The sequence below is a fragment of the Drosophila takahashii genome, chromosome 2L (genome assembly GCF_030179915.1).
Source record: "Drosophila takahashii strain IR98-3 E-12201 chromosome 2L, DtakHiC1v2, whole genome shotgun sequence".
NCBI lineage: Eukaryota > Metazoa > Arthropoda > Insecta > Diptera > Drosophilidae > Drosophila > Drosophila takahashii.
The window spans coordinates 24,007,684-24,028,500 of NC_091678.1; the positions used below are offsets into that span (position 1 = coordinate 24,007,684).

General features: G+C 41.1%; 3 protein-coding genes across 4 annotated transcripts; 1 reads left to right on the forward strand and 2 right to left on the reverse strand.

Annotated features, from left to right (window-relative positions):
• Positions 1 to 1,223: 1,223 nt before the first annotated feature.
• On the reverse strand, positions 1,224 to 12,376 carry dia (diaphanous related formin 1). Of its 2 annotated transcripts, none has more exons than XM_017149905.3 (5): positions 11,874 to 12,376; positions 9,387 to 9,703; positions 3,438 to 5,387; positions 2,853 to 3,383; positions 1,224 to 2,765 (listed from the first exon to the last, which is right to left on the reverse strand). In XM_017149905.3, exons 2-5 carry the CDS (start codon positions 9,700 to 9,702, stop codon positions 2,293 to 2,295), a joined length of 3,270 nt encoding a protein of 1,089 aa, XP_017005394.2. In that variant the 5' UTR covers position 9,703; positions 11,874 to 12,376; the 3' UTR covers positions 1,224 to 2,292. The 2 variants fall into 2 exon arrangements, with proteins under 2 accessions (XP_017005394.2, XP_017005393.2); XM_017149904.3 differs by lacking the exon at positions 11,874 to 12,376 and adding an exon at positions 9,773 to 9,807.
• Positions 12,377 to 12,916: 540 nt separating this feature from the next.
• On the forward strand, positions 12,917 to 16,777 carry Rhau (RHAU helicase). Its single transcript, XM_017149910.3, has 6 exons — positions 12,917 to 14,846; positions 14,903 to 15,295; positions 15,351 to 15,464; positions 15,523 to 15,795; positions 16,410 to 16,538; positions 16,600 to 16,777. The coding sequence occupies exons 1-6, from the start codon at positions 13,024 to 13,026 to the stop codon at positions 16,676 to 16,678; spliced, it is 2,811 nt and encodes a 936-aa protein (XP_017005399.3). The 5' UTR covers positions 12,917 to 13,023; the 3' UTR covers positions 16,679 to 16,777.
• Positions 16,676 to 20,800, reverse strand: Ns4 (Nucleostemin 4). Its single transcript, XM_017149911.3, has 4 exons — positions 20,593 to 20,800; positions 20,168 to 20,496; positions 16,997 to 18,188; positions 16,676 to 16,942 (listed from the first exon to the last, which is right to left on the reverse strand). Exons 1-4 carry the CDS (start codon positions 20,669 to 20,671, stop codon positions 16,815 to 16,817), a joined length of 1,728 nt encoding a protein of 575 aa, XP_017005400.2. The 5' UTR covers positions 20,672 to 20,800; the 3' UTR covers positions 16,676 to 16,814.
• Positions 20,801 to 20,817: the final 17 nt, after the last annotated feature.

Consider the following 20,817-nt stretch of genomic DNA (forward strand, 5'->3'; position numbering starts at 1 on the left):
TATGTTTTATTGTATATTTTCCTAAATAAATTGTACAAAATTATTTATCTCAACCAAATATAGGTAGATTATTTCAAAATTTGTATACTTTGTAATTTCAGTTCAAATTTTATCGCCGTTTTCCTTACGTTCAGTATTGATGACAAAACTTCTCCCAAAACCATCTCCATATATGTACGTGGGTAACACAGAAAACTGTTTGGATGAAATTCTTAGTTTTAGATCAAGAAAAATTATCTATACTTTATATAGAATTTAATCGGCCCCTCGACCGATTTTTAAGATCTAATAATTTGTAATCATCCCCTGAAAATACTAAAACGATTTCAAATTATCTTCTTATCAATGAATTTATTCCGATCTTAAAACACTCTAATGCATCTCTATCTGGGTATCGTAAATCCGAATCTATCCCTCCATTGACATTAACAACCTGCCAAGAACTCGACGGTATTTATATATTTTCCTTCAATTATGTTAATAAATCCATAAAGAAAGCAAAGCAAGCGCCATAGCCCATAAAGCAGACTCCAAAATAAAACTCAAGGGGCAATCAGACCATTTAGAGATATGTCCCATGTCCCAGACCGATATAATAACTTATATCTGTAGGTTGGTATATATAATGTGTTTGTCGTCGCCAGACGGATGTGAATATGGATGTGGATGTGTCTTTGTCGTGCGGCATTTGCTTTTTGTCGGTTCGTTTAACGTTTTGGAGAGTTTTATGGCAATTGGCCACGGCCAAACCCCTCCAAAACCCCCTTTATTCCACACGTAACCCCCAGCCGATCCCACAGCAAGTGCATTTTGCGTTGTACGAACCACCGCCTCCTCAACCATCGCAATCAAACACCTTTATGGGTGCCGCGACATTAGCGATAAAATATCTTTGTTAATAAAACAAATTAAAGTGGAGAAGAACAACAAAAAGCGGCAAGTCACATACGGGTGGGTGGAAAGCCCAAATTATTTTTGGATTCGCAGCCAAACCTTTTTGTGGAATTGCCCGAGATTATTGCTAATTTAGTTCAAGCTTTCATGGCTAACCTTCTTTGTTAAAGGTATTTTTCATATCGAGACGATACTTTGTGTTGATTCAATTGAACTGAAGGGTACGGTTAGAAATTCAAGTTTATTTTAAATTTATTATTTTATATTATTTTTTAACTGTTTGTGTTAATTAATTAAAGAGCATAAATAAATGAATCACTAAGCCATCATTTGTATATAATTTTGGTAAAAGTTTATTTTCAATATACGATCATTGTCGAAGAAAATAGGCATTAATTAACAAATGTTATGTATATCGTGGATTATAATAGGCAATTAAAATAAACAAATTTAAAAGAGTTCTGCTTAAACACAAATTAAATACAAAAGGAATTTCATTTTGATATATGTCGCCCTAGAGAGTGCCTCGAAAACGAAGTGCACAACAAAATGATCGGAACATGCCACAGTAAAATAGGAATAGAGTGTGTAAAGAACCAAAAGATACAGATCAATCGATAAATAATATTTGGACTTGGTTTCTCAGTTCCCTTCATAAGTATTTTGAATTGGAAAATGCATCAGTTCCTGTTTTTCATTTTCAGAAGTAAAAGCGTATAAAAAATATATATTTTTTGTATGGGGTTGTAAAGATGGATTTTTAGTTTTATGCATTGCTAATTTCTGGAGTCGTCGTAAATGCCTTAAATAAATTTAATGTCAAAAATGAGCTCTATACTGTTTTATAAACACAACAAAAGGTCAAAGATTGGTATTTTTATCAGTTATTTTAAATCAAGTTACAATACAATGATTTAGTAAGTTTTAAATGCTAACTGAAATCGGCCTGCCAATCGTTTTTAATAAACCTATATTTGAATGTTTTTTAATAGGGCGGTATTTCAGTAAACAAATTAAAAACAAAATAGGTCATATTTTAGTTAGCTTTCAGTCAAATTCATTTTAAATAAGTGTTATGTGTACCATTAATTTAATAAAATAAAATAAGACTTTTACAGAAACTGTCGTAATGTGAGAAACTATAAATTCATTACACTCTTACAGCAATGCATAATTCTGGAAAATCCTCATATTACTAGCCCCACTTATTTAGTACTTTGCGGCTGTTGAAACAGTTATCCATTCGTTAGATCTCACCAACGCGCCAATCGAGTTGATATGTAAACAAGGCTAAACACACGGATTCACAGATGTACACAGCTAATGATCCTAGGCCCTTATATCGCTACAGAAGTCTATTTATATATGTACAGAGGGGAATTGCTTGTTGTGTCATTTCTACGCGGAGCCTAGAACCTCATTGAGGATCATCTCGCGGGTCATCAGCTGTCCGTTAGTGACACGCGTCCGCGACCGACTTCGACTGAGTTGGGCCCTCCGTTCCGCTCCCGCTGGTCGCTGTCGCCGGGCCTGGCGGTTTCGCTGTCCAAAGGCGGAGCCCGTTTGCAGCGCCTCCAAGAGGCTGTCCATCACGCCCTCTTGCGTCTGTGGCGCATCCATGTCGACCACTGCCTTTTTACGCTGCTGGCGCTCTTGCTGCTCGCGGGCAGACTGTTCCCGTGCTTCTTGCAGACGACGCTTCTTCTCCAGCTCCTCGCGCACCCGAACATTGTCATTATGCGCCGATTGGAAGGCATCCTTAAAGGTCTTGATGTCCGCAAAGAATTCCTCCATAGTGTATTTGCTGGGATCGAAGGCATAGTATTCGCTGAGGTCCTTGTACAGCTTCTCCATTTGTAGCTGCATTTTTCCTGTAAAATAAACAAAATGTTAGACAATTTTTTCAGCTACAACTGCCTGTTCGGTAAACCCTTTTATTTGCGGATAGTAAGTCTTACCCAGAACATCCACTTGTTGCCGGCATTCCTCGGCAAACTTGCCCATCACCTCACTAAACTTGTCATCGTCGCACTGCGGCACCTTGTTGTTCTGCAGATCAGTTTCCAGATTCTTTACCGCCGAATTCATTTGCCGCATTGCTTTCTGAATGGCATCCATGTTGACCCGCGACGCCTTATTCACGTGCGACAGATCATCGTAGAAGTTCAGCGCATCTGGGAACTTCTTTTCCACCAAATCGGCTACGTAGTGCAGCAATGTCTGCTTATTATCAGCATCTTTCGTATTTGACAATTTGGTTAGATAACTAATCTCAAAGCCAAAGGCGGCCTCGTTCTTGGATCCCGAATTCATGTAGTTGCCGAGGAGTAGAATAAGCTCCAGGATCTTGGAGAACTTTTTGCTATTCCGAACCTCCTCGCAAGCCGCCGTTCCTGCCACAATATCGGGTTTGATATCCTGCACCATATCCGCATACGTCAGCTTGAAGTTTAGATTGTGAAGACGTGGCGAAAGACGCTTAATTTCTCCTGAAAATGAAAGGAATTATTATTATGAAATTTTTGAAACTACATTTAACTTACCTATCGTGGCGGCAAACTGTTCAATCGGTGGTAGCGGTTCTCCCTTGGCCTTGATCTCCTGCAGTCGCTTAAGTTGCTCTGGCGGCGGAAGGTACTGGATAAGTTGCTGTAGGATATTGGAAGACAGGATGGCGGTGTCGCAGCGCAGCAAGCATATCTTGATCTGTTCGTAGGACAGGTGCTTCAGCGATCCTCCCAACATGATAGCCAGATTCTGGGCAGTCTTCGAGTCGAGCACACGCAGATCGACATTTTTCTTGCTCAATGTCGTTGGCTTGTCCACCGCATCCTTTTGCTCTTTCTTCACCGGCTTGGAGGAAAATTTCACGGCCAGCTCGGCGAGGAAATCGTCCTGGGCCAACTTATCCTCCTGACATTTCACCCAGAACGCCTTATCGGACATTTTGGCTGGGACGATAGCCTTCCAGTTAGCGCGCTTCATGGGATTTTTGACTTCCCACTTCTTTTTCGGCTTCAAGCCATGAGGAAGAACTGGTACCATGGGTCCCATCATCATGGGCGGTGGCGGAGGTCCACCTGGGCGGATCATGCCGGGCATGGGTGGGGGCGGTGGACCGCCCATTCCGGGCGGTGGTGGTGGTGGAGGCGGTCCACCCGCCCTGCCGGGCATGGGAGGTGGCGGCGGAGGCGGTGGTCCACCACCAGCTCGGCCCGGCATGGGTGGTGGCGGTGGAGGAGGGGCTCCTCCTCCGGGCGGTGGCGGTGGCATAGGTATATTCACTTTGGGCAGCTTATTGGGCGACGGAGCCGCCACACCATTAGCCTCCATCAGCTTGACTTTCTCCTCGAGATGAGCCGCCTTCGCCTCCGCCTCCTGCTTGGCGCTTTCCAGCTGCTCGATCTTCTTCTCGTACTCCTCCGATCGCTTCGACTCCTTGGCCTTGGCCTTCTCCACAATATCGTCCAGCAGCAATGAGGTGTCTATATTAAAGTTTTTGTTCTCAAAGTTCGGATCACAGTAGCCCTTGTGGAAGACGATCTGCGAGATGCACTCCTCGATCAGTTGATAGTAGGCAGGTCGGAAGTAAAAGTCATCTCTGATGTACAACAAGTGCTGCAGGATGGACAGGAAGTAGGGTTCGGAAGTGGTGTCAGTCACCAGGTTTTTCAGCACATCGAAGCAATCCGTTGCATCATCCATGTTAAAGGTGACGTTATCGAAGCGCTGCACAAACTCCTCGAAATCATCCTCGCGGATCTCGTTGAAGATCTTAAAGTGCTGCTGCAGTGCCTCATTGTTGCTGGTCTCCACGATTTTAGTAAATTCATCCAGGCGATCGTACAGACCCATCCGCATAATCTCACATCGCAGATGTAGGCGGAAGTTCAAATCGGTGGGGGTATTTGTGAGAGTATTAATGAAGATCAAACTGTGACAGGCCAACTCCCGTTTAGGATCCTGTTGATCCGATGCAAACAAAGCTTCCACAATCGGTCGGAATCGTTCGCTGGCCTTGAAGGATGTGTTTGCGATTGTGGTAATCGCTCTGAGGACCTTCTCATAGCCATTACGCTCGTAGACAATGCAAAAGGAGGCCAGCAGTTTGAGGGCCTCGCACATCGTCTGGGGCTTGCGGGGATTCAGGGATTGCGCCAGGAGCAGCACCACACTGTGCTGATCTGGATTGAGCACCACGTTCAGGCCCCAAGTGTTGTTCATAATAGCCTTCAGGCAGCGAATCGCCTCGAACTCAATCTTCTCATAGTTTGGATCCTTCTTTGACCTGGCCAACAGCTTCTCGATCGTCCCGATGCCGGCCACCCCGAACTCCTTGATCCACGAGATCGGATTGCTGGTGAGCGCCACGCGCAGAGATTCCACACACTGGTACACCTTGTGCGTGCTGTGCTCCCCATTCTGCAGATATTCCACATAGTCTATGGGCTTCTCGAACCGGGAATTGGCGCTGCGCTCCAGTGAGTTCTTACCTAGAAGAGAGATTGGAATGAGAATCGCATTGGATTTCAGTAAGGGAATTTACTGGATGGGAGGCAAGCCAGTTCACATACAAATATAAGAATAAGGCAAAACTATTAACGCTAGCTTAATAAATAAATTGACTTAAGTTATTTGTTAAGCTGTAATGCCGTACAACAATTTATTTATAGCTAGATAGTTGATTAGTTTCTAAACAAAATTTACATCACACTCAGAAAAAAAATCGCCCTGAATTTTAGAAAATCGCCATACTTTTTAAGCCAAAGGCAGCTCGCCTTGCCTTTTAGAAAAAATATTTCTAAAAATTAGAAAAAAATTTCTTAAATTTAGGGTTAGTTTTTGCAAAATTGAATAAGAAGAAGAAAAAAAAAATCGGGGAATCGGGAGTTATGCCGACTGGGTGGAGTCTGTCGGTGTGGGGTGTTGTTGTTGGGGTTCTCGTTTTTCAGCTTATTTTTCTCTCCTCTATTTAAACACATGGATGACGTCACGATGCTTGTACACAAACACACTTTTAATCTTTAATTGTAACTGAAATAATAACTGAAATTATTATATTATTTATTAATGATAAACATAAAAATCAAATAACTTACTATCTTGAGGAAAACATTTTGGTCGCTCGCGGGATTCGAACCCCTTACCTCACAGTTTGCAGTCAAACACTCTACTAGCTGCGCCAGGGAAGCATCACGAGAGGCGCTGTACAAAGTACATTCTCATTCTGTTCTCTTGGGTTCTAGGTTTATACTCTTATTTATCCATTATGTGTGTGTTAGCTTACCTAAATCCTTATTTGTATTAAAGTATACATTTTAATGCGCAAAAAAAAAAAAAAAAAGACGCAAAAAATGTCCGCCTCGACGTGGGATCGAACACACGCTTCCGAATATAAGCGTAGAAAACAAATAATCCGCTCGCATTAGACCCCTAGGCTACCGATTGGGCCAATTTTCTAAAATGTAAGGCGATTTTTTCTTAGTTTGAAAGAAAAATTTCTGAATAACAGAAAATTTTTCTAAAAGTGGATAACAAGAGGAGTTGATCTAATCAGGGTAAGTTTTTCTTATTATTTAGAAAAATATTTCTGAAAAATAGAAATATTTTCTGAATTTCAAGGCGATTTTCAAAGTATGGCGATTTTCTAAAATTTAGGGCGATTTTTTTTCTGAGTGCATCAATTTATTTGGCAGCTTAACTAGAATCATTAAAAACTATAAAGGGTAAAACCTTAAAACTTTGGTTTTAAAATTAATTTTATTTCATTTAACTACAACCGACATATTATTATTCATAGATTCCTTTTAACTCAAAATGGATACAATAGTAAAAGAAAATTTGTGATTCAGCTCATGCCCGGTTTATTCCACTAAACCACAAAACTTTTATTTATAAAGAAAGAGGTTGGCCCCCCATTGACAACACCCCTGAATTAAGTCATATCAGCGCTGATTCATTCTTTCCTATCTTTACTGTATAAGAACGACATACTTTCCCAAAGAGGTAAAGAGGCAGTTTGATAAGAAAATAATTAATTTAATGAAAATTACCAATTAAAAGTTGTCAACTAACGTAAGATTTAATCATTAACTAGAATATTTAAGAGTAATGGATGTAAATTAAAACGTAATCAACAATTTGTTTAATTTTTGTTGAATTTCAAATTTTGCGAATACGATGGTAGTAAATTTTCTAGGTGGTTCAACTGTTTTGACTACTTTAAGTTAGATAGAATAGTTACTACACAGTTTTATCTAGAAACTTTACCTTAAGACTGTGAGATAAGGGTAGTGAAAAGGCAATTACTAAAAACCAACCTTCACGAGGGTGACCTTCTTTGAAACCACCCACCCCTTTTTTGATTACCTGCAGCACTACTGACATCATTGAAATTGGCCAAAACCCTGCCCACACTTTATACGTTTATCCGTCAAAACCTAACTACGCTAACTGTTTTATTAATTAACTCAAAACGCCAAACGAAGCGTGTTAATGAACAGCTTTTTGCGCGGGTATTTTTTGTTGTCGGCTAGTCCATTGTTTGTGTTTTAAATTTAATTTCGCAACAAGTGGTTGGGGAGGAGGGTTCTGCCACAATAAACACGACCCACAAATATTTACTTCAGTTTCTTTTATTTTTTACCCCAAGTTATCTCCACCTATAATATACGTTTTTGCCGCAGCTCAAGTTTATTGACAAGCATCAGAATTTATTTTCAGCTTGATTTTGTCATAATGTGTTTAACGTTTTCGCATATTTGCATTTTATGACCGTTCCAAAGTGTAAGGAAAATCACTCATAGAGGTTGAGAGAGAAAAATTAAAACTCTCTTGTCTACTACACTGAAAATAAAGACTTAATGGATGTTTACATTTTACATTTTTTAAAACAACATCGTTTATAAGATGATTTGGAAATAGTCATAATTAGGAAGGGAAATATTATTTGTTAATCAATAATGACGGTAGAAAACTGGCTAATCTTCAAAACTTATGAATAATCAAGACTTCATTACTTTTTTAAATATATTTAATCAATTATACAGTTAAAAATATAAATTTAGCAAAATCATTTTCGGTGTACATTTGCCTTCTACTAGTCTATCTCTTTCTCGCATTCGCAATGCACTTGCTTATACAACAAAAATCATTTTCTCACTGCCACTTGACGTAATTTAAATTGTATAATATGCATGGTAAAGGAAAATTCAATGTCTTCGCATTCTCATTTTTTGCCGCTCGACTTTTGTCACGCATTCGTCGTATTCTACTTATGTACATATATAGCACTTGGTATTACTTGATAAAATGGGGGAGAAGATAGTCCGAGGTTGTGGCGCAATTAACCGTTACAAACGATAAGAGAAACTTTGAATCTACACTTTTCAAGACTGATAATGGACCATGGGCCATGGGCCGATGGGGAATTAACTGGAGCGAAACGCAAAGAATAAAGCTGAAAGCTGAGTTAGCATTGAAATGTGCTCAAGATATAGCTGGCGATGTGGTACAGTGATAATTACTTCGTAGTACTCTACTGTACATTACTACCAGTACTTATCTTTCTACAAAAATAAATGAATGAGTAAACTTAAAAAATATACAACATATATCGGGGTTTCCCAAAAATTCTAACCGAATTTCTATGAGCTGTCTTTATCAGCAATACGATGAGAATGTTGAATCAGTAATCACAGTGGTAAATTAATCACCCATTAGCAAAGCTGAATAAAAAGTAATTTTAATAATTATAATTTTTGAAGTTAATCATTCTTTATATATAAAAGGTGTTTGGATACTGGTACTTAAATATCTACCCTATCTTCTGTCTTATAACTCCCCACTTCGTGTACCTCGCTTTCTACTCTAAAATCTTTCTGAGCTTCTTCTTGAAAATTTTAAGTTTTAGCCACTTAAGAACGTATTTTTGCACTTATCTAAAAGATCGTTGACATCACATATATCAATACGAATAATGGTCAACAAATTAAAAACGTGAATAGCGGTATGTGATACGAAAACAAATAGAATCGAATATGGGCACAAAGCAAATTGGCAACTAAAAAAAATGGTAAGCAAACAGAAAGCGAAAATTCGCAGACACACGCACACACCGATAAAGGAAAAGCACACAGATACACGTACCGTTACCTGCTAATCTTATCAGAAATGGAATGCAATTTACCCGGGAATACGGCAAAAACAAAGAAGTGTAAAAAGTCATCCAACTTAGTGGCGAGAAAATCGATTGTCTGCTGTTTTATATACCCTTGCAGAAGGTGTTATAATGTTGGTAATCAGCCTAGTATATAGATGTAATGAATCAGTTTTTCAAGGCAAAATTTAAACTTTAAAACGTGTTGCCTCTTAGGATGATCATTATTTAATGATATTTTTACAGCTTTTTAACCAAAATCTGAATTAAAATCTTTGATTACAGAAAGGGTATAAAAACATCGACGTGCTAACTGTTTCAATATAATCATTACCTTTCAAGTGCCACATAATCATCTTTTGGCGCTCCTCCTTCGATTTGGCCAACAGGGGCTCCCTCTTATCCTTGGGTATATTCATATCCTCTATGATCTCCAGGAATTTTGCATCCAGCTCCGCAACGGTCAGCTGCTGGATATACTGCTCAAAATCCTCAACGCCCGGCACAACAACATTATCCGTTGATGCGGGTCGTCCTCCATGGGTTAGGGTTCCACTGCTGACTGTTCCACCTTTGGACTTCGAGGGCCTTCCGAAGAGGCTATCCAAGATGCCGCCCCCCGTAGACTTCGTTTTCTCGTGTCGAGACATTCTGCAAAGAATAAAATACATAAATAGAGTTTATTTCGCCTTGCAATTTGTTAAAGGAATAAAACCAAACCCCAGCTTTTTGAGACGCATTTCGGTGGAGAACTAAACGAAAACTAAACAAAGGCCACTAAAGATTTTTAGAGACATGCGCAGTTTTTAATATTTTTGGGGAGACAACTTGCACAGCTGTTCTTTGTTTACAACTGTTCGAGAACTGAACAGACCGCGATTTCTGATGGGTTTCCAACGAATGCATCTGATCGATGGATGGATGGTAGGTGGTCGATCATTATCAGCTTTGGTTTATTTACAATTATCTGGGGTGCCCATTATGTCGATTCAGCCTCAACGGAGTGTGGAATTTTCAATTAACACGTACATAATAAAGGGAAGGAGGCCCCAATACAGTGGTTCCCCAAAATGTTAAATTGTTATACAACTTTGAATTACATTAAAATTGTAAATTAACATATATTATTTATCAGGTCAAGAGGGTTGAAAACTTTTAATATTACGTAATTAAATAAAATCAATTTAAAGCACTGAAAATTATAGTTCTAAAGATTAAGAAAATATTAAACATTTAATAGTTAAATTTTAATCTTTAAAGGGTAAAGTAAAGTTTAGAATATTATGGGATCATTTATGTTCATTTTCAAGTTTAGAAAGCGACCACTGTGCTTTCCAAACTATTCGAAGCGTGAAAACGGGTGATTAAAATCATAAACAAAAAACTCAAAGATAAACCAAAACAAATTAGAAAAATTCATTAATAATGCGCACTAAATTTACAAAATGATGTGATTATCGCGGCAATCCAAAATAGGAAATAGCACGAAATTCGGAGAGCCAAGTAGAGAACCAAACAAAACGAGAGAGAGAGAACGGTTAAAATATATGGTTATTGAGTGATTCATTTGGCCAGGCTGAAATGCAGGCCGTTAGCATTTGAATTGGCTTCTATTGAAGGATGCGGTGGGAACACACTTTAGCTTTTTGCGTTAGCTTTGGCCAACGCATCTAATGAATCACTAATGGAATCAAAGCGGCCAGCAAACAGCAGCTGGAGAGGTAGAAAACAGCAAAATAAAAAAGGCAAACGAGCAACAGGTTTTGCGGATGGTTCTTGCCTGTCACAGAGAAAACAATTATGACTTTATTTAACTGAGCTTCCCACTCTCAAAAAAATGAGGATTCATTAATTCGCCGTTATGTTTATTTTAAAAAAGCATTTTTCTTATTTAAAAACTGTTTAGGACCTAAAACTAACTGTTGTATACTCCCAAAAAAATTATAACATTTTTTATTTTAAGTTGTATGTTCAATAAATATTTTTAATCGTCGTTAACTATGGCAAAAGTTTTGAATTGGAAAATATTCAAAAAAGTTAAAAAAATGCAATACTTCTTAATCATAAACAATATGTCGAATAATTTATGTACCAGAACCAATTATTTATTAATTAAAAATTTTAAACTACATAAGTTTTTTAGTGGAAGATAATACATAAAAATGAAAGGTGTAAAAATGTAGAGTTTGATTTAATAGGTTTATTAATTAATAATTATAATATAATAAAAAACAAGAATATTTTTAAAATCCATTGTTTCAAAGTTCATTAAAATCAAGCAAGGTTGTATAATAACCGTGCTAAAGAGGAATTTTAATTAGAAAGGACTTTTTTTTGCAAGTGTGGCGAATGGGCGTGCCAACTGTCGGCAAATCATTCACAATGGTCGGCTAGAGAAATCAAATTTAATATTTATTGTGACTCCGCAAAAGGCCAATTGTGAATGGAGTGGTATGTGTGTGGGAAGGGGCTAAGAAGGAGGAGGTGGAGGAAGAGGAGGGTAAAGTGTGGAGCGACAAGTTCAAGCAGGGCAACAATTTCTTTTCAGGTCGCTAATACATACATAAGCATGTGCGGAGGAAATGCTTTCAACAAGATTTCTTTTGCCAAAGAATTTACAGCAATTGCCTCTTTCTCTATTTTGTTTACATGCACTGCATCTCTTTCCCTCCTTTCTCCCCCTCTCTCCTTACCCCTTACACCAACAAGCGTTAGTGTGTGTGCGTATGCTGCAACTGCGAAAATGTAAACAAGTATAAAAACGTCTAATAACCGCTGGAATTCCAAGAAACGAAGCGAGAATTGGTAAAAATGCGCTCACCTTCGTTTTGATATCTGTGTCGCCTGCTCACTTTTGATTTTTTTTCGGTGGTTTACGTCATAAGACCAGAAAAATAATGGCTTGCCACTCTCACACAGGCACACTCGAGCACACACACAATCTCGCGATCAAACGGCTTTTGTTGTGGTTGTTGTTTTTGGTCTCTGGCTTTTTGTTTGTTTTATTGCGCGACGCTCGGCACAAAAACAAGCTGCGCGCACCGCTTCAAACAGTTCGTCTCGGTTTTTCTCTCAGTGTATTATATCGTACTCATTTAGTTGCTGCTTTTGGCCACTTGTTGCTCTTCAGCCGAGAATCACACATGAAATACGTTCGGCGATCCGGCTTTTTTGCAGTGGAAACACTTGGCGTCTTCGTTATTGGCCACTTGGCATACAGATCGTAGGATCTTTTCGGCCGTTAATCGCAAAAAACATAAAATCTTGGCACAAGCGATTCGATTTGCACAGCGCGTTGAGTTGATCGGAATTAATGTGACCGTTATTGGATCGTTCAAACATACCACGGGTCTTGCACAGAACGCACTAAAATATACCTTGTACTCGAATCTAGCCAAGGCTCAAACCAATTTTTTCAAATATATTAAGCATCCTGAATTTGCAAATTAAAAATAGGCTTTTCTGCATCAGTTATCGATTTTAGAATTTAATTATTCAACCCTTTGAAGTATTCTTTTAGAGAATATAAGAGAATATGTTAAAAATGGGTCAGCATTAGTGTAAACAAAGATATTATATTATTTATATTCTCTTTGGTGTAAATTGATTGCCAAAAAGTAAAAATACAAGGATCAAATAATTTCAAATTAGTATTTTTAGGTTGAAATAAAAGTCCAAGTGGTTTAAGTTTATCTCAATTAAATTAAATTGCTTATTTTTATACGTTAATTTGATTGATAAATGCAAAATTAATCTACACCGTGTCTGCAATTTACAACGTTTTTTTAAGTCGTACCTAGGTATTTATTTTACCTAGGTACACGTATCTAGGTACTCCACAATATTGGTTGCAACCCCTGCTTATCCGTCAGCTGGTCTGCGAATTTTGACAGGCCGACAACTCTAGAAGATTTTGTTGATTTCTCCTTGGGATTCTTAAATCTCCTGGACATGTGCCCAAATTAAATAGGATGCAGCGTGACAGGGACTCCTCCGGCTCCTACGCCCGCAAGGGCAACCGTCCCCCGGGACTCAGGGGCAAGGACATCGGCCTTTACTACCGCAATCTGGCCCGGCAGCGAAAGAAGGAACGCGGCGAGGATGAGGAGCCGCAAATCCGCTTGGGCTGCAATGTCAGCGTTCCCGGTGGCGTCCTCGCGCGCGTCATGGAGTTCATGGAGGACTACAGCCGAGCACCGGCCAGGGAAAACCGCGATGTGGACGCCCAGTTCAAGCAGCAGTTCCGGCATCTTTTGAGCGTAAACTTCGAGGAGTTCGTGGCGGAGACCAAGGAGAAGAACGAGGGCCTGGACTACGTCAATTCCAAGCTGGACGAGAAGTTGCAGCAGGAGCTGGAGCAACGGCAGCTGGAGGAGAGTGCCAAGAAACGTCTGGCGGCGCGACAAAAGCTTCCCACCATGAAATACGCCGAGGAAATTGTCCAGGCAGTGCGGCAAAACCAGGTTATCCTGATTGTGGGCAGCACTGGATGTGGCAAGACCACGCAGGTGCCTCAAATCCTCCTGGACGACGCCATTTCCCGGGGCTGCGCCTCGTCGTGCCGCATCGTCTGCACGCAGCCACGAAGGATCTCGGCCATAACCATTGCCGAGTGGGTTAGTTACGAGCGCAGCGAAAGTCTGGGCAACTCGGTGGGCTACCAGATCCGGCTGGAGAGCAGGAAGCCCCGCGACAGAGCCTCCATAACGTACTGCACCACGGGAGTTCTGCTGCAGCAGCTGCAATCGGATCCACTGATGCACAATCTAAGCGTCTTGATCTTGGACGAAATCCACGAACGTAGCGTGGAAACTGATCTATTGATGGGGCTGCTCAAGGTCATCCTGCCGCATAGACCCGAACTGAAGGTGATCCTGATGAGCGCCACTGTGCGGGAGCAGGATTTCTGCGACTACTTCGACAACTGCCCCATGTTCCGCATCGAAGGCGTGATGTTTCCCGTGCAAATGCTCTATCTGGAGGACGTCCTGGCCAGGACGAACTACGAGTTTCAGAAGTCACGCGATCGTCGTCCCAAGCGGGATCGCCCTGAGCGTCGGATGAAGCATGAGGCGATGATAGAGCCTTACCTGCGGCGCATCAGGAACTCCTACGATAGCCGGGTGCTCAAGAAGTTGCGTCTGCCGGAATCGGAGGGCTGCGAGGACATGGATTTCATAGCCGATCTCGTCTATTACATTTGTGAAAGCGAACCGGAGGGTGCCATTTTGGTCTTCCTGCCGGGCTACGATAAAATCTCGCAGCTATACACACTGCTAGACAAACCAAAGAGCCCAAAGGGTCAAAGATGGAGGGATCACATAGCAGTCTTTCCCTTACATTCCCTAATGCAATCGGCCGAACAGCAGGCAGTGTTCAAGCGTCCACCGGCGGGAAAACGGAAGGTCATCATCTCCACGATTATATCCGAGACTTCGGTGACCATTGACGATGTGGTCTATGTGATAAACTCTGGGCGCACGAAGGCCACCAACTATGACATCGAAACGAATATTCAGACGCTGGAGGAAGTGTGGGTAACCAAGGCCAATACGCAGCAGCGGAAGGGCCGGGCAGGTCGAGTCCGACCAGGAGTATGCTACAATCTGTTTAGCCGAGCCAGGGAGAATGTAATGGCCGACATTCCAACGCCGGAGATTCTGCGCTCCAAGCTGGAGTCCATAATTCTGAGCCTGAAGCTGCTGCACATCGACGATCCGTATCGTTTCCTGCAAACCCTGATTAATGCCCCCAATCCCGAGGCCATTAAGATTGGAGTGGAGCTGTTGATGCGGTGAGTTTGATGGAATAATTCGTTTTACAGTTAGTATTATAATCTTTTTTAATTAGAATTGAGGCTCTGGACAAGACGGGCACCCTCACTCCGCTGGGCATGCACTTGGCCAAGCTGCCCATCGATCCGCAGATGGGCAAAATGATACTGATGTCGGCCCTCTTCTGCTGCTTGGATCCCATTACTTCGGCAGCGGCTGCCTTGTCGTTCAAGTCGCCCTTCTACTCGCCTCTGGGAAAAGAGAGTCAAGTGGACGAGATCAAGCGGAGAATGTCGCGCAGCATGCGCAGTGACCACCTGTTGGTACACAACACCATTAGTGCGTACCGGGAAAGTCGCTATGCGCATGCGGAACGCGACTTCTGCTACAAGAACTTCCTCAGCTCCATGACACTGCAGCAGCTGGAGAGGATGAAGAATCAGTTCAGTGAACTTCTGTACAACTACAAGTGAGATTGTCAACCGACGAACTAAACTAAATGCTCATATTCCGCAATGTTACAGATTTCTCACGTCCTCGAACTGCAAGGATACTACGTCCAACATGAATTCAGGAAAAATTCCCTTGCTGAGGGCCATTATTGGAGCGGGTCTTTATCCCAACATGGCGCACTTGCGGTAGCTATTACTTAATCAGAGTAGAAACATTTAGTTAAGACAGTTAATTTATCTGCAGAAAATCGAGACAGATCAAGAACCGAGTGCGTGCTATTCATACCATGGCCACGGACGATGGCCGCCGGGTGAACTTCCATCCCTCCTCGGTGAACAGCGGCGAGAGTGGCTTTGATTCGGCCTACTTTGTGTATTTCCAGCGGCAAAAGTCCACCGATCTGTTTCTGCTCGACTCCACAATGGTCTTTCCCATGGCCCTGATTATTTTCGGCGATGGAGTGGAGGCAGGAGTAACCCAAAATACACCGTATTTATGTGTGGCCAAGACTTACTAGTAAGTAGTACTAATGTGAGCAATTCTCTGGGGATGTCAACCAAGCCAAAAAGCGTGAAACTTGAAAAAACATATGATTTTGCATTGATATTTGATTCTATTTAGATGGATCCTCAACTAAGCTAAGTAATTTGAGTATCCTTGGATAAATTTCCAGGCCAATATCTGTTATATGGACAAAAAAGTTATTTTATGGTATTCGTTCGTTATTTTTAAAAGTGACTCTGTAACGGTTTTACAGAAAAACCACCTAAGAAAATGACGGAAAAAATTGTCGCGTGCGACGTGTCACTTTGATGCCAATAAAAAAATAACCCCACAATATTTTGTAACCAAACCGAATACATTTTAAAGAAGAAAGAACAAGGAACACTATGAAATTAATTGCATTAAAATATTCTTTCACGTTTCGTTACAATGGAAAGTTAAGCAGCAAGTCAAAAAAGTCACTTCTATTGGTGTCGCGTGCGAAAGTCTTGTTTTTTTATATAAGCCAAAAGAAAAGAAGTCCTGAAAGATGGCTTTTTTTCACCTACAAAGCGTACGACAGCAGAGAATTGCCCATATGCATAATATTTTTTTTATCTTTTAATTAAACTACTTATTTTTTGAAGCTTCAAATGCAATCAAGAAACTGCCGAGGTAGTGCTAGAACTGCGTAGCAATCTGGAAAAGTTGCTGCTCAAAAAGGCCTTGTATCCGGCTCCCATAGAAGAAAACGGCTACGAAAAGCAGTTGATCAAGTTGGTTCAATTTGAAAATGATTGCTTAACAATGATAATAATGTTATTGTCTTCCTTTCAGAGCTATTGAATTGCTTCTATCGTTAGATGAACGATTGGGCGAGGACTACATTTCCTCCGATGAAATTGACGACATCTAACCTGCTTTTCAGTTTATTGTTAAGCTCACAAAAGAAATCATCTTCGTGTGTAGTTCTTTTAGCAAAACATGGTTTATAATAAATTATAAGTGCAAACTAGTGATGCAATAACAACATTTCTTGGTAAATGCCCATTTTAGTCATCCTCCAGCAGAGCAAACACGTTGCGGGACCGGGGCGCGTCCTCCTCCATGGCGCACTCGTCTTCATCGGCATTCGTTTCGTCGTTGGAGCTGTCCTCGTCTTCGTCATCGCTGTCGGCAGCTGAAGAAGGGGTTTTTTAATTAAAGTATATAGTTTGACCATCAAGTTACTCACTATCCGAGCAGACTGAAGAAGTGTCGCCATTGGTCTCACTCTCGGGCTCATCTAGTTCCACCTGCTGGTACTTCTTGACCTCCGCGAGATCGGGATGCAGGAGCCACTGATCACGTCGCTCCTCGAAGCCCGGCGGATAGAACTGCAGCACCAGCAGCTGTTGACCGGCCAGACACATGCGAAGAATGTGATTGGCGGCCCTATAGCGATCCGGCCTGGCCGCCTTGGCGGTGAGGAATCCCCTCTTGTACGCCCAGGCATCGGAAATGGCCACCGCAGACCACTCGTCATAGTCCTCGGGCAGGTGGAGTCGCAGAAGCTGCGCTAGATTCAAATGCTCGCCGAGGAACTTCAGGGAGCGGTAGGGAACGGCCAGCTGGGAGATGGGGAAGCTGCCCAGCAGCACCTGGAGGCTTTTGGGAGTGCTCGACGGGAAGACTAGACCGGGACAATCACAGAGGCGAACCAGTGGCGTGAGGAAAATGGTCTGAAAGTGCTTCGTGTGACCGGGCGTGCGACTCACGCTGACCACCTTGCGCCCCTTCAAGGCGTTGATCAGCGAGGACTTGCCCACATTGGGGAAACCGATGCAGCCAACGGTCAGAACGCCACTGTGGTACTTCACGTGCTCGTGGGGCGTGGTGTCGATGCTGCTGCTGATCTTGAGCTCCCCCTCCACGGCCGTCGCCAGATCCTCCAGGATGTCCAACTGATCACTGCGCATATCCTCGCGTATCTTCTGCTCCCAGGCAGTCAGATCCACCTCTCCTTGGACATAGCGCTGGCACTCTTTGTAAATGTTGTACACGCCCTCCATGCTCCTGCGATGCGCCTGAGGACCACGCTGGCTTCCCTTGCGGGATCGCGGAAGGAAGGAGGCGAAGAGGACCACTGGTAGTTGGGGGTAGCGGTCGCGAAAGTACTGCCTCCAAGCCACTACCACCTGAGGTTCCACCAGATCCACCTTGTTGAACACCACAATAGCGTGTTTCTTGAGCGTATTGATGATGTAGTCGTACAGCGAGGGCGGAAACATCAGCGTGGCATAGCGCACGTCCACAATGATGAGCAGGATGTCGGAGAACTCCAGGACACGCCATAGCTGGCGCCACGTTTCCAGGTTCAGCTCGAATAGAGAGAGCTCCTTTGAGTCGCCAGCACGCTGCTTCTTCTGCAGATCGTCCACGTATTCCTATTTTGATAATTGATTAAATGTATATTGAGATATGGTTTCATAAAAATATAGATTTTGAAGAAGAATCTCGAAAAGAAATGTAAAGTTTTTAGAAAAACCTTTATACAGTCAAAATAGGGTTTTTATTTAAAATCCACGTATTCCTGGTTTGATAACACTAGTTTACAAAATAATATTCTTGGTGTGCTCCCCAGCAATTGATGGCAAATTCTGTTAGTGTTGGACCCCTAGATTACGAAAATAGCACTAATTTTTTTTCGATGGCACAGTTTTTTTTTAAAGATTTTTTAAAGTTTGAAATGTTAAATTTCGGACTTTTTTTGAATTTCTTCTTATATCTCGGCAGATATCCGCTTGATTGGGCCAGTTTTAGTTTTATTTTAAAGTCAATAGATCAGAGCTTAACTTTGCCATACAGATCAATACGATTGGATGAGTAATGGCAGAGCAGAAGCTCGACAAAGATGAAAAATGTGTTTTTTGGTCGTCTGTAAGTCGGCTGTATATATCGTAAAAACTCGAAATAAATCCGTTGAAAAATCATAATGGGTACTAACTTAAAGTTTACATCCTACCGAATAAAACAAGCCGGATTTGGCCCAAATCGATGGAAAACTGGATTTATGGTGGATTTTTAAAGTTCGGATTTTTCCACTTTTTTCGGTTGACAGAGTCCAAATTTAAGATTTATCATAGGCGGCGACATGTAAACAAAAATAATTGGTGCTGGCAGCCGGGTCACTAAATAGCTAAATCAGTTATTTAAAAGCTAGAAAATTATTTAAGTGAATTTAATTTTTGAAATTAAGTTTACTTTTTTCATAAGAATGAACTATCCAAATGGATAGTACTTAATTAAAAATACTCACAGTCATAACGCAAGCAATTTTATATTTTTAAAAGAATTTTCAGTAATTAAATTTATTTTATAATTTTCTAGCTTTCAAATTTAGCTATTTTTTGACCCGGCTGCCGTCACCACTCATTTTTGTTTACATGTCGCCGCCTATGATAAATCTTAAATTTGGACTCTGTCAACCGAAAAAAGTGGAAAAATCCGAACTTAAAAAATCCACCATAAATCCAGTTTTCCATGGATTTGGGCCATATCCGGCTTGTTTTATTCGGTAGGATGTAAAATTTAAGTTTGTACCCATTTTGATTTTTCAACGGATTTATTTCGAGTTTTTAAGATATATACAGCCGACTTACAGACGACCAAAAAACACATTTTTCATCTTTGTCGAGCTTCTGCGCTGCCACTACTCATCTAATCATATTGATCTGTATGGCAAAGTTAAGCTCTGATCTATTGACTTTAAAATAAAACTAAAACTGGCCCAACCGAGTGGATATCTGCCGAGATATAAGAAGAAATTCGAAAAAAGTCCGAAACTTAACATTTCGAACTTTAAAAAATCTTAAAAAAAAAACTGTGCCATCGAAAAAAAATTAGTTATATTTTCGTGATCTAGGGGTCTAAAACTAGCAGAATTTGCCATCAATTGCTGGGGAGCATTTCGGCTGTAAACTAGTGTAATTAATTAAATGTATATTGAGATATAATTTAAAAAAATAGAGATTTTGAAAAAGAATCTCGAAAAGAAATGTAAAGTTTTTAGTACAACTTTTTAAAAAGGTTTATAAGGTTTTCCTTATAAAATATATGGTTTATTAAAAGTATGCAGAATTTTGGGAGAGGATTATCTTTTGAGATCGGACAAATATATTTTAAGACCTTAAATATTGTAACAATTAGGCTGAATAGTAAAACTTAGTAAACTTTAGTAAAAGGTTTTTCTTATAAAATAACAGGTTTATTAAAAGTGTGTAGAATTTTAGATAAGTAAAAAATATCTTTCAAAATCAGACAAATATATTGCAAGGTCTCATTGCAACAATTGGTCTGAATCCTCATAATTTTTTTGTTTCGAAAGCATAGGGCTCGAACTCAATTTCTTATGGACCTGACCTACCTTAAAGTACCGATTCTCGGTGCGATCGAGCTGTTCCTTGGAGTTCGCCAGCTTCCACGGTGGTCGAACTGGAAAGTCGCAGCCGACGAAGTAGCGATCGTCCACCTCGCGCTGCTTGGAACTCAGTACTTCGAAGGGCTTGAAGCCCTCCTGTTTCATCTGCTCGAGCTCCTTCTTACCTTCCTGGTAGAACTGCAAATTGTAGCGATTCACATTCTTATTCCGGTTTCCGCCGCGGGCGAAGGGCTGTTCCATGAGCTTCCTGGTCGTTTCGGGAACATCGCTGTCCTCGTAGGACTCCTGTGTGCTCCTCAGATACTTTGGCGGACCTGGCGTAACATCGTTAGTCATACGTTCCTCCGCTTTTCTTTCTTTCTTTCCGCCCCCTTTTCACAGGTGGGCACAGAACCCAAATGTTTTCTCACCTTTTGTGTTGCGCTTCTGGACCAACTGGTCCTTCTTCTTCTTGCCGCTGAAGGCCAACTTGCGCCGTTGCTGTGGCATTGCTTCTGGGTCAAATCCTGGTCTCACTTCCGGTCAATTTTGATTTGTCTAGCGCTCGCCAATTGTAACTTGAAGTAATTGGGATTGAATGTTGTTGCGGCTTTTCCCTTTTGCGAATTAAAAGTTTGAGGCAGGTTGGCATCACC